This window comes from Cyprinodon tularosa, unplaced genomic scaffold, assembly GCF_016077235.1.
Source record: "Cyprinodon tularosa strain WSP-4 unplaced genomic scaffold, ASM1607723v1 ctg168, whole genome shotgun sequence".
NCBI classification, from domain to species: domain Eukaryota; kingdom Metazoa; phylum Chordata; class Actinopteri; order Cyprinodontiformes; family Cyprinodontidae; genus Cyprinodon; species Cyprinodon tularosa.
In genome coordinates, this window is record NW_024038513.1 from 640,677 (window position 1) to 658,701 (window position 18,025).

At 42.1% G+C, this 18,025-nt stretch overlaps 1 protein-coding gene across 3 annotated transcripts; it reads right to left on the bottom strand.

Annotated features, from left to right (window-relative positions):
* Nucleotides 1–2,595: 2,595 nt before the first annotated feature.
* Nucleotides 2,596–15,093, bottom strand: dek (DEK proto-oncogene). 3 transcript variants are annotated; one of them, XM_038281207.1, is made up of 12 exons: nt 14,967–15,093; nt 12,410–12,554; nt 10,605–10,703; nt 10,422–10,531; nt 9,252–9,346; nt 9,050–9,179; nt 8,655–8,972; nt 8,444–8,578; nt 8,289–8,370; nt 4,832–4,974; nt 4,208–4,276; nt 2,596–2,671 (listed from the first exon to the last, which is right to left on the bottom strand). In XM_038281207.1, the coding sequence occupies exons 2-12, from the start codon at nt 12,516–12,518 to the stop codon at nt 2,660–2,662; spliced, it is 1,302 nt and encodes a 433-aa protein (XP_038137135.1). In that variant the 5' UTR covers nt 12,519–12,554; nt 14,967–15,093; the 3' UTR covers nt 2,596–2,659. The 3 variants fall into 3 exon arrangements, with proteins under 3 accessions (XP_038137135.1, XP_038137137.1, XP_038137136.1); XM_038281209.1 differs by lacking the exon at nt 14,967–15,093 and adding an exon at nt 14,318–14,339; XM_038281208.1 differs by lacking the exon at nt 14,967–15,093 and adding an exon at nt 12,887–12,911.
* Nucleotides 15,094–18,025: the final 2,932 nt, after the last annotated feature.

Consider the following 18,025-nt stretch of genomic DNA (forward strand, 5'->3'; position numbering starts at 1 on the left):
TACATAAGAAACAGAGATACATTAAAGGAATAGTACACCCAAAACATGATTAGCCTTCATTTTCTACTCACCCCCATGCTGAACAACACTCTGGAGTACTTTTTTGATATCTCAAATGCATCTGGAGATCTGGGAGGCTTCTTGCTGTCTGCTGACATTCAAATAATGGAGGTCTATGGCGCCCGAGGCAGAAAGGTCCATAAAAGTCCACAAAAAACGTGTCAATATTCCTCCATACTGCTCGTCCAATGTATTCCAAGTGTCCTGAGTGGGTAGCGTCCATAATTTACTCGAAACGAAGTCATTTAGAATGTTTTAGAGCATAAACAGTAGTGTATAGGATTTCCTAAAAGCGCGTTCACGAGTCTACGGAAACCGCGGCAGACCAAACCAGGGCATTCAGCTCGGCAAAGAACTCATGCTCTTCCTCAACACTGAAGTCCTCAGACATTTTTCTTTCGTTGTTTCTTTCTTTGCACAGGTAAACAGCACATTTCTTCTTCTACGCTTGTATTATCGGCAGAGCAGACGCTGAATGCGCACTTTCATCTGGTTTGGTCTGCCGCGGTTTCCGTAGACTCGTGAACGCGCGTTTAGGAAATCCTATACACTACTGTTTATGCTCTAAAAACATTCTAAATGACTTTGTTTCGAGTAAATTCTGGATGCTACCAACTCAGGACACTTGGAATACATTGGACGAGCAGTATGGAGGAATATTGACACGTTTTTTGTGGACTTTTATGGACCTTTCTGCCTCGGGCGCCATAGACCTCCATTATTTGAATGTCAGCAGACAGCAAGAAGCCTCCCAGATCTCCAGATGCATTTGAGATATCAAAAAAGTACTCCAGAGTGTTGTTCAGCGTGGGGGTGAGTAGAAAATGAAGGCTAATCATGTTTTGGGTGTACTATTCCTTTAACAGGAACAGAGAGCAACAGCTGATGGTTGGATCTCAGGGCAGAAGAAGCCATGCTTTCTGTGGAAGTAAGGTACAAATGTAAGAGGGCAGTAACCCAAGAAGGGCCTTGGAAATAAAAGTGCAGCAATGACACTAGAGAGGGAAGGCCATCCCACCTGAGAGGACAGGTCACCAACGCGGTGCCTGCGGGCACCAAGGGGCCCTCAAGGACCACATGGGGTGCCCTCTACGTCTTCTGAAAACAGAAGAACTCACTCAGTGGGTTAAGTTTAATTTTTTTTATTCTGTTGCTCTTCTTTTTAATCATTTCTGTACTATTTCATCATATTTCAGTGGTTTCAAAATGACAATATTAAAAAAAAAGAAAATTAGAAATGAATAAAAAAATAAAATAAGAATAAAAATAATTTTTTATGGATGAGATTTACTGTAGGTGAACAATGATCCCTCCAGTTCATAGGTCAGTATTGGTAACCTTTCCTATTACTCGGTAGCCATGAAGTAGCCCTCAGCCTTAAAAAGGTTGGTGACCCGTGTTGTAGAGTCTTCCAGCTGCTGGGAGGAAGGATCTGTGATAACGCTCCATGGTGCGTTTAGGGCGCAGCAGTCTGTCACTGAAGGAGCTGTCCAGTTCAGCACCAGCTTAATGCATGGGGTGGGATGTTCATTTAGTTAGGATCGTCTGTTTCCCACCTCCTGGGCATCCAATCACAGCTGGCCTTCCTGATCAGCTGATCCAGACGCTTCCTCTCAGCTACAGATAAGCTGCTGCTCCGACAGGCAGATCCACAGAAGATGGCTGATTCCACAGATAAACCTTTCACTGTCACTGTTCATCTTTAAGAGAAAATTTGTTCTAAAAAAATATTTTTTAACCAACTCTAGTTTATTGATGTCAGTAATTTATTACTGTAGTTTTGTTGTCAGTTTGTGGCTAATATGTTAATTGAGACGTGAAACTAACCAGGACGTTCCACGTCAGAGTATCACTGCTGCCACCCTCTGGTTTAGAGAGGTACAGCAGGTTTATTAATGGAGCACGTTTCAGTAGCACAGTTAGAAGTGCTGTAAATAAGAAAAATAAAAGTACATTATATTAGAAATAAATTGTTTAAATAAAAGTATATTAAAACTTGAATAGGCACTGAAAACTTTAATAGTATTTAGATAACTCAGTCTAAAAGCATTAAACAAATAAGCTTTTAATCTTAATTGCTTATTCTAGATTCATCATGCTAAAGCCCCCAAACATGCTTCTGGTATAGAGCTGCTCACTGTAGATCAGCCCATGAACACATCTGATGCTGAGGAAGCAGGTAGCGGAGACTCCGATTGGTCTGAACCAGTAGACGTCATGTGACGTCTTTACTTTTCTCTAACTGGTTCCCAGTTTAGCTGCTTCCATCCAACCCTCCAGTCTCAGTGGCGCTCCCACCTCTGGATCGGACAGCAGCAGCAGAAACGCCAGCTTCCTGTTTTTCCCTGAAATCAAACCAGTCTAACACGGTTTTTGTTGAAAATGTACAAATTTATTAAGGAAACAGAAGTTTTCCTGACAAGCTGTTAAAGATGAAGGTTTCAGCGTCCTGCAGGGGGCAGCAAACTTCTAAACCTGATTTAAACTGCTAAACACAACAACAAAAAAAAGCAATAAAACCGATCGTCCCTTTTCTTCATTACAAACGGAATAAAACATCAAAGTTGGAGCCGCCGAGACGCAGAGTCCTGCAGCGTCTTCATGTGATGAGCTGGAGGAGACAGGAAATGAGAATAATCAGGACATTCTGACCGACACTAGGGGGCAGCAAAGACACAGCTAACAGTACATGTTCTACATGTAGAAATCAGGCATCTTGTCCAGTGATTCCTTTCCAAGAGCTGCTCTCGGTCTGCTGATTGTGGGGAATTTTATATTTATTAACTGTTGTCAGTAGAGCTGGAGGAGGCAGCCATTTATTCTAGATCTGCGGCGTGGAAAACTCGAGCTCAGGGGCGGCTGGTTTACGTGCTACAGAATGGAGAAATACCTGCAGCGTCTCCAGAACTTCATGTTGAGTTTCATGTCTCCACTGCTTTGATTCCCATCGTGCTTCATCTACATTCCCTGGTAGGCAGCCGGTTCAACACCGAGGTCATGTCCTCTGGATTTTCCTTTTTTTTAATCATTATTTCATTTTTTATTCAGTCAAACTACATGATGAAAATCGTTCTGACTTTGGTGTAAACACATGCATTCTCATTTGTTAACCCTTTAAAGCCCGATCCAAGAATAAAACAAAACAGAAAATTACTATTTTTTTGGTTTAAAGTCCTTATTTGCCCTTTTATCAAAATATGTAAAAAGAAAAAAACAGAAATACATTTTTGATATTAATCATTTATTACTATGCGATAAGTCTTCTACTGGCTGTTATCAGGTATATCTGATTGTGTACAATAGGATTTTGAGCAAAGTTTTTACCATTAAATTATGCAAAAGGTGTCAGACGCAAAACATTTCAGAAACCGTATGTATCAAATAAGATACATTTGGCATTATAGGGTTAAAAAAATAAAGTCCATAATCAGCTTATAAAATCATGTTATTTTAAAACTGGGTGGAAATTGCATCCGACATCCTTGCATCCTTCGTGAAAGTCAGCCGCCCACGCTCTGAACGCCACGAGTAATAGGCGACCAGTTTTTAGTGGTGGAATCTTATGGAAGTAAATCTGTGTCGCTGGGATTTGAATTAAAATGCCACTGAAATTTAAATGTTGTATGTTTGTTCTTACTGTTTCAGTGTTAAAATATATTCAGAACACATTTTTGACCTAAAAAAAAAATTGTCATTATTTCATGTTATTTTCTCTTCAAGCTAAAAATTCACATTACTATTTCAAAGTGATTACATTTTCAATACTTATTTTTCAGTTTAATTTTTTGAGTGTTAAAAAAATCTGCAGATAAAAAAAATTAAAATTCAAACTCAATATTTTCAGCCTCCTGAGATTCAACAGGCTCTATTTCACCGTCTTAAATTCGGCGTCTAAATTCAGTGTAAAAAGGGAAGGGTTACTTCAGGTCACAGACATTAGCAATGGATTGTGGCATCCAACACCCAGCCAATCCCGTTTAAACGTTTCAGCTTCATGACATCATCAATCTGGACTCTGTGAAGAGTTAATTTCTCTGCATTGATACAAGGAAAACGTTTGGATGCTTCTATCGACTGATCACAGATCTTGGAAAGGCGTTAAAGGACAATGAGGATGATGATGATGTGTACAGGAACGTTAACTTACGGTCTTGACTGTCTGTTTGATGAAGTCCTTCCTGCTGCTCAGGTCGTGTTCTGGATACGTGTCGAACACCTGAAACAGCAGCAGAGGTTTAATGAGGCGTCAGTCAGTATGAAGGGCTCAGACATCATGATATTATACTGTTATCGTCCAAATATGGTCGCCGATGCTCTCCCCATCGTCTGTCCTTTATGGAAATGACCGCAGGCGTTATTTTGTAAAGGTGCCAAAAACAGAGGATCAGCTTCAGGTTGGATAAATCTTTCTGCAGATGGAAACTGAATCTGATCTCATAAAGGCGTATAACGTGTTCCGTTCCGAGCAACACGGAATCTGATTTGCAGCTGCTTTGTAGATCAGCTCTGCGCATCTGAACAAGTTTACGTGTCTTTCAGCAACTTTTAAAACATTAGAGGGAGGGGTCGCCTGCTCGCTTGTTAGGGAGAGACGAGCCGCCGGTGATGGAGAGGAGAGGCGTACACCGGCCGGATCGTCATGGTGACATGAAAAACGAATTAGCAGGCCGTTCCCATTGTTTCATTAAAGAAGAAGAATGAGACTTTAATCCAAGTATGAAGAATAATTGATAAATCGTGAATCAGCAGCAGCCAGCGGGAAGCTGCTCACCTTCTGACAGATCTGCTTCATGGTCATCTCCTCCAGGTTGGCCTCCTTCAGGAGCTTCTCCACCGTCCCCTTCAGCTGCTCGTCTGTCGGAGCTTTCTTTATCATCTTGATGAGCGGCTCGTCGTCGTCAGAGCTGTCCTCAGCTGCGGAGGAGAGGTCAGATACAGAGACTGTCACCATGGTAACGGCACACTGCCACTGCAGAGACCTACACCGTGGCATGATGTTACAGGGGCCGTCACCATGGTAACAACATATCTCAGACAGTCATTATGATAACAGCATAAAGTACCAGAGGCTATCACCATGGTAACGGCGTGAAGCTACAGAGATCATCACCATGGTAACGGCATGAAGCTAAAGAGATCATCACCATGGTAACGGCATGAAGCTAAAGAGATCATCACCATGGTAACAGCATGGAGCTACAGAGATCATCACCATGGTAATGGCATGGAGCTACAGAGATCATCACCATGGTAACAGCATGAAGCAACAGAGATCATCACCACGGTAACAGCATGAACCTACATGGCATGAAGCTACAGAGATCATCACCGTGGTAACGGCATGAAGCTACAGAGATCATCACCGTGGTAACGGCATGGTAACGGCATGAAGCTACAGAGATCATCACCGTGGTAACGGCATGAAGCTACAGAGATCCTTACCATGGTAACAGCATGAAGCTACAGAGATCATCACCGTGGTAACGGCATGAAGCTACAGAGATCATCACCGTGGTAACGGCATGGTAACGGCATGAAGCTACAGAGATCATCACCGTGGTAACGGCATGAAGCTACAGAGATCCTTACCATGGTAACAGCATGAAGCTACAGAGATCATCACCGTGGTAACGGCATGAAGCTACAGAGATCATCACCGTGGTAACGGCATGGTAACGGCATGAAGCTACAGAGATCATCACCGTGGTAACGGCATGAAGCTACAGAGATCCTTACCATGGTAACAGCATGAAGCTACAGAGATCATCACCGTGGTAACGGCATGAAGCTACAGAGATCATCACCATGGTAACGGCATGGTAACGGCATGAAGCTACAGAGATCATCACCGTGGTAACGGCATGAAGCTACAGAGATCCTTACCATGGTAACAGCATGAAGCTACAGAGATCATCACCGTGGTAACGGCATGAAGCTACAGAGATCATCACCATGGTAACGGCATGAAGCTACAGAGATCATCACCGTGGTAACGGCATGAAGCTACAGAGATCATCACCATGGTAACAGCATGAAGCTACAGAGATCATCACCGTGGTAACGGCATGGAGCTACAGAGATCATCACCGTGGTAACGGCATGAAGCTACAGAGATCATCACCATGGTAACAGCATGAAGCTACAGAGATCATCACCGTGGTAACGGCATGAAGCTACAGAGATCATCACCATGGTAACGGCATGAACCTACAGAGATCATCACCATGGTAACGGCATGAACCTACAGAGATCATCACCATGGTAACGGCATGGAGCTACAGAGATCATCACTATGGTAAAAGCATGATGCTACAGAGATCATCACCACGGTAACGGCATGAAGCTATAGAGATCATCACCATGGTAACGGCATGAAGCTATTTAAAGAAGATATTTGAAATATGTTTAAAGATCAGTGTTAATATTCATTGATTAGATGTTGTTGTTCTACCTGTTTGAGACAAGGATCAGGGAAAAGGGTTAAAACAGGCCAAAGTTAAATTGCAATTAGAAAAAAATAAGAATTTAACACTCCTGATCCAGCATTAGGTTTGCCTGAATTAAAATATTCGTCTAAGTATTTCAGATTTGAGTCCTTTGCTTTGTCAAGAACATCTGGAAAAGATTCAGTTTCTTTAAAACCAGAGCAGAGAACATGGAAGCACATTTATTTCTCTCAATGAAGAGATTTACATCTCTGGTGAGAAAATGTTATTGTTGATCCCATTTAGAAGAAGCTTCTAACAACCATCAATGTCCATTTTCTCTACGGCGAGAGGCGGGGTCCACCCTGAACAGGTCGCCATTCTGTCGTCACGGCAACACAGAGACAAACAAACACACACAAACAGGCACACACTCACACCTGAGCACAATCTGGAGAAGCCAATTAACCTGACAGACTGTGGGAGGAAGCCGGAGTACCCAGAGAGAACCCACGCATCCTCAGGAAGGAAAAATGCTGAAACACCCAGGGCAGGGAATCAAACCCAGAACCTTTTGCTGCTAACTGCGCTTCTAACCACCTTTTTGTTTTTCAGGATTAATAATGAAAAGTTTAAATCGGGGTTAAATTAATTTGTTCGGTTTATGAATTAAAGTCTGTTAATAATCAATAAAGAGCCTAAACCTTTCCTGTCTGTTTGAACCACTGATCATTGCTGAGGTTCCCAAACTGTCAGGTTTTACTTTTCTCCCTGTTCAATTATTTACTTTATTATAGGATTAACAATCATTTTAGTCCAACCCTTGTTCTACCTCGTCTTTACCTCTTAAGGCACAATAAAACTACAGATTTCTGGTTTTCTCCAAACAATTGGAAGCTTTTGACTTCTTACCAAACCGTTATAAAACATTTTGCTTGAAGGAAACCCCTCTGTCTTATTAGCCTTAAACCTATAGAGGGCGCTATAGGTTTATTTGTCATTTATTTGTCAAGTTTTTCTTATAATGTACTGAATTTACTTTTGTCGATTATTGTTGCAAAGAACACGTTTTACAAATGGAATTTAAAAAATATAATCCAGAGATGAAGCTTTCAAAAATGTTTTAAAGAAAGGTTTAGAGGAACTTTGATGTTTCTTCATATTTATTTTTTCTAACAGATTTTTTTTTTTCAAATGACTTTTTAAAGATCACATTCAACTTTTTATTAAGAGTGATAAAAATGTTGCTAACATCCAGTAGACCAATTAAAATGCGTCTTGAGTCCCCACTGCAGAGGAAGCCCCGCCCCCCCAAGTGGAAAGAATGATCTGGAAAAAGCAACTTCAATAGAATGAAATTCTAAAGCTTCATCTGAAAAACGGAAACTTGAATAAATTTCAGCAAATAAATAAAATATCCAGCTTCATGACATCCATTAATAAATCAATGCAATTAAAACATTTTATAAAATAGGAAAAGCAAATAACTAAGATTTGAAAACACTTAATAATCACATAAATAAAACATTTGAAAAAAATAAAATCTTTGCAAACATCATAGTTCCTCTTAAAACCTTTCTTTGTTTAAATCGTTTATCAAAGTTTTGTTTCTGAATTTCCATTTATAAATAGTTTTTTTTTGTAACAATAGTGGAACAAAGTTCTCCCCATAGCGTTGACCCTTGGTCTCCCTGGTGGAGGAATAAAGACACGCCTCCTGCAGCTCCTCTGTTTCGATGGAAAGTGAAAGTTGCGTTGACGGAACGGACCCTGACCCGGTTCTGAGCGGAACCGGCAGCTCACCCGTGTTGGTGCTGTTCTTCCTGTTGCTGCTGCTGCTGTCCGCCTTCTTGGTTTTAGCTGCTGCTGCTTTCTTCTTCTTTGGCTGAAACACAAACGGCACGGCTCGGTGTTAGAACTGGTCTGCTCGGTCCGATGGGGGTGGGGGGGTTTGGTACCTTCTCCTCGGCGTCGCTGTCTCCACCGGACTCCTCAGAAGTTTCTTTCTTCGCTCTTTTCTTTGGTGGCCCCGTCTTCTTCGTTGGTGGCCGCTGCCTCTTCTTCTTCCCTTTGCTGGACTTGGTCTTGGAGGACTAACAGAACAAAAGCCAGAGCGGTTCAGTAGGAACCAGGTCTTTGGATCCTGCAGAGGAACCAGACTGGTCGTACCTCAGAGTCTTCCTGATCTTCCTCCTCTGACTCCCCCGATTGGCCAGACTGCTCCTCCTGGTCTTCCTCCTGCTCTGACGGTCTCTCCTCTTCATCAGACCCCTCTGCGTCGGCTGAAGCTCCCACCTTCTCCTCGTCCTCCTCATCCTCGTCGCTGCTGGAGTCCATCACGATAGCTTTGGATTTACTTCCTGTTTTGGACTTTTTGGAGCTGGACGAGGAGCTCTTGGCTTTGGGTTTGCTCTTCTTGCTCTTGGTTTTGGAGTCATCTCCAGACAGCTTCTTCTTGGACTTCCTCTTCTTCTTCACCGGAGCGCGCTGTGAAGGAGCAAACAGAGCCGTTGGTGAAGGTGTTCTGAAAGAGGAGATGGTCGGAACCAGAGGAGAGGAGTCACCTTCCCGCTGCTCTTTGGGGCCATCAGGAAGTTGAGGATCCGGTCGATGAGATCCACGTGGGTTCCCTTCTTCTCCAGATCCAGAACGGTGCAGATGAGCTTCAGCTTGGTGTTGGTCAGGTTGGAGTTCCTGAGCAGAAGGACAAACGGATGAAGACGAAGAACCCAGAGACCTGAGGGGAACCTTAGGAGGCCCGCCTACCGGATCATCTTCTCCCGTTTCTTGGTGAACTCCGGGCCGTCGGCGTCGAACGGGAAGCCGCTGAACAACCGCAGGTTCTTCTTGACGGAGGCCGACTGAGGGAGAAGACAGAACCGTTACCGACCCGGTTCTGGCAGACGTCAGAGCTCCTTCCGTCCCCACCCACTGATAATGGACCCGTTTGGAAGCAGAACCGATTGATTCTGATCCTCAAACCAAACCCTGCAGCTCTACAAGTACGGAAGCCCATTGGGTCCTACTGGTGCTGCTGGACCTGCTGATTGAGGAACCGGTACCGACTGGAATGGACCAGCTGGAAAGTGAAAAGTTCTGATCCAAACGAAACGTTCCGTAGTTCACACACTTTGGCTCTTCCTCGTTTATGGAGCAACTAAGGAAATATTTATGAATTCTAAACATCCAGACCGTTTGGGTCCAGATTAAACTTCCTGAACCAGAACCGTTCCTGCTGCTGGTCTCTGACACCATACAGAACCGTTTGGTTCTGAAAGCAAAACCCTGTTTACCATCAAATGAACCCAATTCTGCTCCATCCAGAACAGAAGGTTCTGGTCCTAGAGTCCCTCGTCTTCTGGGTGTCGCTACAGAACCAATCCAGTTAATGGAGCGCACATGGGTCCAACCGGGTCGCTCTCACAGCTGTACTGATGGAGAGCGGAGCTCTACAGAGGGAACCACCAGCAGACCCGGTTCTGGTAGTGAGCCGGACGAGGCCCGGTTTGGTAACAGCCTCCTTGTTCAGTACCGGATCCAGTGAGGAACAGAATCAGCAGAACAAACCGGAAATGGACCGTTCTGTTTGAGTTCTGTTTAAGGCTTGGTTTCAGTTCACTGAAGCAAAACAGAACTGGCTAAAACTGGACCAGCAGGTCTGATCTGATCCCAGATTAAAAGCCTCCTGGTACCATGGTACCAACTTGGCCTGTAAATATCTGGGTCAGTAAGTTCTGATCCATTCAGCTGTTCCCGAGCGGGAGAGCAGGTCCAAGAGGTTCCCTAAAGCTCAGCGGTACCAGATTTAAAACATCTGGGGTGGACCTGCAGGTTCTGGATGTCTGTGATGTTCCCCTGAACACAGAACCAGCGGAGCAGCTGTAACCGGGTCATCAGGAGACTCCAGGGCCTCGGCCCGGCACCGTGGTTCCGTACCTTTCCGGGTCTGTCGAACAAGATGGAGTGCAGCAGCTTGAGCTCATCCGCCTTCCTCCTGTTGATCTCATAGTTGGTCCGAGGAATGTCTCCCAGCTTATCGCCACCGCCTGAAAGCAACACACACAGGCTTCAGAACCGGATCAGAACGCGGTTTCGGACCAGAGCTTCTTCAGGTTCTACCGTCTAAAATCTTTAGCTTCTCCTTGGCTTTGGGAGCCTGGAAGTCCAGCCTCTCCACCGTCTTCTTGGCCCGTTTTCCTTCCACGATTTCTCCCACATCTGCAGCAAGAATCAAACCAGAACCGTCACCCTCGGATTCCACATCCTTCGCCAGCGCCCCGCTCCGCTCGTCGTGCGGAGTACTCGTCTGTTATGTTAATCCATCCACTGCTACTCCTCAGTACGTCACCGCCCATGTACGCCTTGCCCGTCATTAACCGTCAAAATACGGAGCAGAGCTATTTTTTTGCTCCGCTCCGATCCGGCCAGGTCGAGATCCGCTATTGCGATCGCACCAAACAGGAAAAAGAACATTGAGAAGATCCGGTTTGTTGGAGCCAAATGCTTGATTTATGATTGAATATTTATTTATAGTTTATTATTTTTGATGATATATATTAACATGAAATATTCTGTTTTGAAGTATGAGTTGACTGACTTAATTATGAAATTATGAATTTGTTTAGTTGTGTTTTGCTGCCATTCATAATTTACGCTGTTTCTTGCCCCCGCCCCTTCATTATGGACAGGTGACTGCAGCACCTGGATTATATTGGATTTGGCTACTGGGGCCGGGTGAGCTCTTGGATTCAGTCAGCGCAGCCAAACAGTTTTTGACCGCTTTTGATTATTGCTGTTTTTTTTGAGTGGCAAAAAAGGAGCGAAATGAGCCGATATGATCTTCCTGTCACGTCATATTGCGGTAAGAAACTCTAAGTTTGTTTTGATTTTGGAAAATAAAGCCTCTCGATCAAGAGGAAAGAAAGTTTGCTGATTGCATGGTCACATCAAACAACATCTGACAGATCTGAAGTGAGTCTAACTTGGATGCTTCTGAACCAAGAGCCAAACGCATCTTTATTGGAAAGATTGCGCCAATACGGTTTGTCAACCTAAAATATAGTAACGACAGATCGGTAACTACAAACCAGAGCATAATTCTTATATATTCCCCAAAAGCTAAGACCGTTTAATTAAATGATTGTTTCTTCCACATCCCAGGAAGCAGATTTCTCATCTCCATCAAAATATCTGTTTTATACCGAGACTTAAAACTTTAATCAATTCCAGTGAAAAGAAAACCTCTTATCGCAGGCAAGGATGGAGAGATGCAGAGTTTGGAGGTAGAGAACAAACATAGTTCATAAAAAACTATTTTATTTGATCCTAGTTATCCCTGTTAAAAAAAATCCAAACAAAAAGAAAATATTTGCGCAGAAGCTGCACATATAGCTGGATGCTGATGGGGATTTTTGAAGGCGTCATATTAAACTAAGCGTTCATTTCTGCATGTTTTCACTGGAAAAAAACTAAATCTAGATACCGGTAAGTAATTTCTTCTTAAAATTAGTGCATTTGTTCTTGAATTGAGGAGATAAAAGAGACATTTTGCTAATGGAACAAGACAATTTACATTTAAAATAAGAAAACACAATTGCATTGTCTTATTTCAAGTGCATATTATCTAATTATCTTATTTAAAGAGTAAAAATACTCATTCCATTGGCAAATCATCTCATTTATCTACTCAAATTAAGGGTAAATACACTTAATTTCAGACATCATTTTTAGATTGTTTTTGCAGTGCTGCTCCTAGGAATTTAATAATAATATCACAAATGCTCTGAGTGAGCGTAGCGGAGCAGGACAGGAGGAACAGTGGAGGCTTAGCGCAGGCGGAGCGTTTACGGAGGATGTGGGATTTCAGGGTAATGGTTCTGACACTAGCAGGCTGATGGAGAACAGGTTCTGACCACAATGATTACCTGAGATCTGTGAGCTTTTGGGAGGAACGGACTCATCTCTCTGAGGATCGTCCACTTCGTCCTCCGACACGGCAGAGCTGTCCATCGCTTCCTCCGCCACGTCACTCATTCTGTCTCCTGGTTCCTGACAGGAAAGCCGTTTGTTCTAGAAGGTCAGCCGGCAGAAGACACAGGAAGTTCTGAAACCATCTTATTTCATCTGACAAGCAGAAATATTACAGCTCTAAACTCAAACATGCCTCTAAAACCCTCAGGGAACCTTTGGACCCTAATGACCCCCCTCTAAACAGGTTGGTCCTTATTTTTAAAGGAAAAGTCCGCTCATATTCAGAATTCAAACTTCTGAAAGTCCTTTAAATCTAAAATGATTCCATCCTGTTCAATAAATGATCGGTGTTTTTAATCCAGAGTAATTTTCATCTGAATGTGCTTTACTGGAGGCATCCATGTTTGTCAAAGAACACTACTGCCACCTACTGGTTAGTGACGTCACGGTGCGGTATCGGCTGTTGATCAAGTCCCAGTGCTGTATCTGGTGTTTGTCACAACGCGCTATTATCCAAGTCATCTTGAAAACATTCTTCTTCCAAATGTTGGCTACATATTACGGGTTTTTTCTCTGGCCAGACGTTCGATGGCAAATCCTCCCTCTTCAAGTTGGCGATCCAACGACCAACCCGTCCGTGGAGGATCAGGAATCAGAAAGGTGGAATAACTCTTTTTTTTCACTTTTACCCGATGTATTCCAGCATCCAGCTGCCATGCACGTGGGCATTGTCAGTTTCACTATAGCTCTGGTGAATTTCAATGGTGAAGTCCTCTGGAAATCTTCAATAATTGTTGTTGATTGCAGATGTGTCTAGTAGTTCCCATTGATTTAGCTTGTAAAGCGGGGAGAATGGCGCTAGGCTTACCGCACTGTGACGTCACTGCTGGAAGATGGCAGGAGGGAGGGGTTACTAGATTTATTTATTTTACTGATTAATGTTAAATTCATTAAATCACCACAATCGTATTAGTGTTAGGTATAAATAATGATCCATTGATCATTCCTTGAGACTGGACTCTTCTTTTAAGGCTGAATCCATGAAAATGAGCCAGAAATAGTTTTTTTTTTAGCTGTAAAAAGTCATGACCCCTGTAAGTGTACCCCAGCATGGTGGACAGAACGGCAGATTTCCATACGCCTGCACACTGATCCCACCAGAATTTAGACTTAGACTACTTTATAGTCTAAGTCGTTTTGTAGACAGTGTGGGAGAAAATTAAATATATACGGTGCAAACCAACAAACGGAAGCATCTGCCTTCATCTCAAAAGGAGAGCAGGTTTAAGGTATAATGACCACAAAGACAACAATACCATTATTTTCCAATCAATATTAGAAATTCGTTAATGTAATTTATAAGCCTAACAGGACCATAAAAGTCCCACAATTATCCCTTTTCCCCCTTCATTTTTGTAAACTATTTAGATTGGATGTTTTCAACATTAAAAAATAATTGTGTTTGAATGATAAAACAGCAGAGAAAAAAAACAAAACACAATGAATCTGAAGTAGCTGGTAAGCAGAAATTATGCATTTAAGTAAAATAAACAAACAGAATCTTAATATCTTATCATTTTTCTCTTGGTGATCACTTTAGGCAAAATGGGCAACAACAATAACTGCATTTTAAATGTGTTTCAATGGTTAATGGGTCAAAAACAAACCCAATACCAACAGAATCTGGCAGAACCAACTAACTCTAGGGCTCTGAGAGTTCCTAGCATCTGTTACCATGGAAACAGAGGGGGGAAATAGGTCCATAAATTGAGTTTTAATGGGACCAGCTGATCAGCCAAATAAAAAATTGATTTTTACCAGAACTGGGCAGAACAGCTCTGACTGAAAGAGGCTAAACTTACCCCGAGTTGGACCGAGACGGAGTCTGAATCCCGCGTTACTTCAGCAGAAAGGCTATACCAGGTTCTGGTTCTGCACAGCCACACTGCAGCCGAACTATTACCGAACCACTGATAACTTGTTCCTAGCAATAATTTATACTAACCAACACAGTTTAGCCGATTAGCTCCGCTCATTCGGCTAAATTCACTGATATCTGAATGGAGATTCTGACTCGTATATGTTGACGAGCAGCTTATCATGCAGCGCGTGCACCGGATTCAGGGGCGTGCACAACAGCAGATTCTAACGGATCTTCTCTATTTGATCACGTGCGCGCGAAGAGGCGCGCGGAAACTTAAACCTGCTAGTCGTTGAGTTAGCTGATAGTTAGCCGTTAGTTAGCTCTGCAGACCCGCATTGGATCAACTCTGACGGTACTGGACCCATCTGATTCCCCGGGGAACTAACCCGGTAATAAACGGGTAGTAACCCCTCAGAAGCCCAGTTTAGCAATTTAAACAGCCGTTAACTTAATCGGTAGGAAGCAGTTAGCTGTTAGCTCTGCCGTTAGCTTCAGTGGTCACCGATAACTTCTCTGACCCCAGGAAGAACCAAAACCAAACATAGTTCTGACAAGTTAAGAGCAAAACACAACCGAGAAAAGTTTACCTGCTGCAGAAGATCCGAACCGAACCACTCCCGCCACTCGGCTGTCAGTCGGTCATCAGGGCGGGACGCTATCTGGGCGGAACTATGGCGGCGGCAGTTCTTCTCATTGGTTCAGACATGATGACGTTTGCAACCATAAGAGTAGATTTTCGGTCGAGCCGAAATTACGGCCGCCATCTTGGAGAGGTCAACCTGCTAAAACCAGCAGGTTAGGAGAGCAAATTATAGCAAATTGTCACAGAAATGTGAACCTTAAAAAGTGTATGAAAATAACAAAATAAGTAACATTTAAAAAATAAATAAGCAAAATAATGTACATGAAATGTAATGTAATGAACAGTGTTTTTACAAATATAAATACCGTGCATTTGAAGAATATTTAATCAATTTTTGCAGTAATTTATATATAGAAAGTTACATATATATATATATATATATATATATATATATATATATATATATATATATATATATATATATATATATATATACACAATGCAGCCTGTCGAGAGTAAAGATGATTTCACTGTGTTCTTTATCTATCTATCTATCTATCTATCTATCTATCTATCTATCTATCTATATATATATATATATATATATATATATATATATATATATATATATATATATATATATATATATATATATATATATATATATAGATGATCTATAAACAGGGGATCTAGATTAGAACAGGAATGTTCTTTAAATATATATATATATATATATATATATATATATATATATATATATATATTTGTGTATACCTTTATGTGTTTTGTGTTTGTGTTTTGTATAAAATATAAATTTTATACTATATTAAAAATGACATACATTTTATACTATAAGAAAAATATAAAAATGTATGAGTGGCAGTGCTTTGCATCATACATACATCCTATCAGAATACTCTATTACTCTTAACTCCCCTAAGAATATTTAAATACCCTGAACCTTTTTTTTTTTTTTTTTTTTTTTTTTGTTTAGTCCAATATCCAGCGAGTTAAAGTTGATTAAAATAGATTCTGTTCCTGTTCAACAGATTACAGGCCGGAGCTATCGACCGCCCCAAGATGGCGCCACCACATCACGTCAGGGCTCATAGGCGAAAGAGGTCGATGTGTCTGAAATCACCTACCGCTCTCCCGACAGCGCCCCCTGCTGCCCAGCCCATGATCTATAAACAGGGGATCTAGATTAGAACAGGAATGTTCTTTAAACACAACCTCTACAAAAAAAACAACTATTCCTGATTATTATCGTCCACAGGGAAAAGGCCTGAATAATTAGTTAACAGTTTTACTTCCCTATTTAAACGAAAGAGGCACATTTTAAGATAATTAACCTCTTGATCTTTGGAAAATCGGAGCAATAGAAACTTTTAGATCTTCGATATAGAACAGTTCACTTTAACTTCAACTGTCACACATAACTAGAGTTACAATCAGTAAAGTACTAATGAACATAACCATAATGGAAAGACGTTTTATAAATAAATCTGTATTTTATTCTTCCTCCCAAACATAAACATGTTTTTAATGTTTCATTATGCCTGATTTATTGATGTAGATGTGCTATTTTTAGTCATATATCTATAATAGAATTATTTATAGAATGCTGCATAAACATCTGGTCCAATTTTCTTTTCATTTTTGTTTTGAATTGTTTTATAAAGATGTTAGGGCCATCTTACATGTCCTCGTAGCTACAACTCTTTTTTTCTTTTTTTTTGGTTTGTAATTAAACTTTATTATAACAAAGTTTTTTAAACAATCACAGCGAGTTGCTATGGTTCATCACCAGGTGGCAGCCTAACAACAAATGAATGAGGTAAGAAAGCAGACTGAGTTTTCTTGGAAGAATCAACCTGCCCTGCTTTCTTTACTCTGCTGGTTTTAGAGAGTCATGTGGAGGATGGAAGCAGCTCAGGCCTGAGATCAGGCTCACTTCCAGCAGATTCTTTCTGCTCGCAGACATGATGGAGCCAAACCTGCTCCTCCTCATCCAGATGTTGGATTGAAGCCTCTTTGAAACCATCAGACACTTTTAAGAGAACACAGAAAGCTTTTGATCATGATTTGATTATTTGATCTTTATTTTTAGTTTACTAAAGCTTCAGATGTCACAGACTCTGCTCAGACCTCAGATGGGTGAGCAGCGGTGGTCAGGATCAGGATCCACTCTGGTTCCTGGTGAAGAACATCACCTCAGACCATTTTTCTGCAGAACCAGGGACCCATAAAGCCTGCTGCTCCTCCTTCAGGCTGACACACAGTGGCGCTGTGGCAGCTGCAACCCGAGTTTAGAAACTGGAGCAGCTCTTACATGTCTTTAAAGTTGGAGCAGAAACCAGTTTGTTGCCTAGCAACAGGAGATAACAGCTATCTCTGTATGAGGGGTGAATGGTGTCCTCATCAGTGGTGGCAGAACGGAGCAGAACCACAGAGTTCTACTTTTTTGTTGTTGTTCTCACTGTAGATCCTGGTTGTTTTCTTCACGATTCCCTTTATTTAGAGTTCGTTCTGACTGGATCCAGCATATTTCTGACATTACGCTCCGCAGGACCATTAAATACCCCCAGAGAATCCATCAGAGACCCCCCTAAGATCCTAGGAGATACCCCGAGACGATCTGAGACCATGAGAGACCTTAAGAGACCCTCTGAAAGGACCACCAGAGAACACCAGACTTTCTGAGACCACTGGAGACCGACCAAGACCACCAGAGACCTTCTGCAAAGACCGCCAGAGACTATAATGGACATTCTTAGACAATCAGACACTTCCATAGATCTACTGAGAGCAGAGAATCCATCAGAGACCCCCTAAAATCCTGGGAGATACCCTGAGACAATCTGAGACCATGAGAGACCTTAAGAGACCCTCTGAAAGGACCAACAGAGACCACTCGAGACTGACTAGGACCACCAGAGACCCTCTGCAAAGACCCCCAGAGACTATAATAGACATTCATAGACAATCAGACACTTCCATAGATCTACTGAGAGCAGAGGATACATCAAAGACCTCCTGGGACCACCACAGACATTCTGAGAC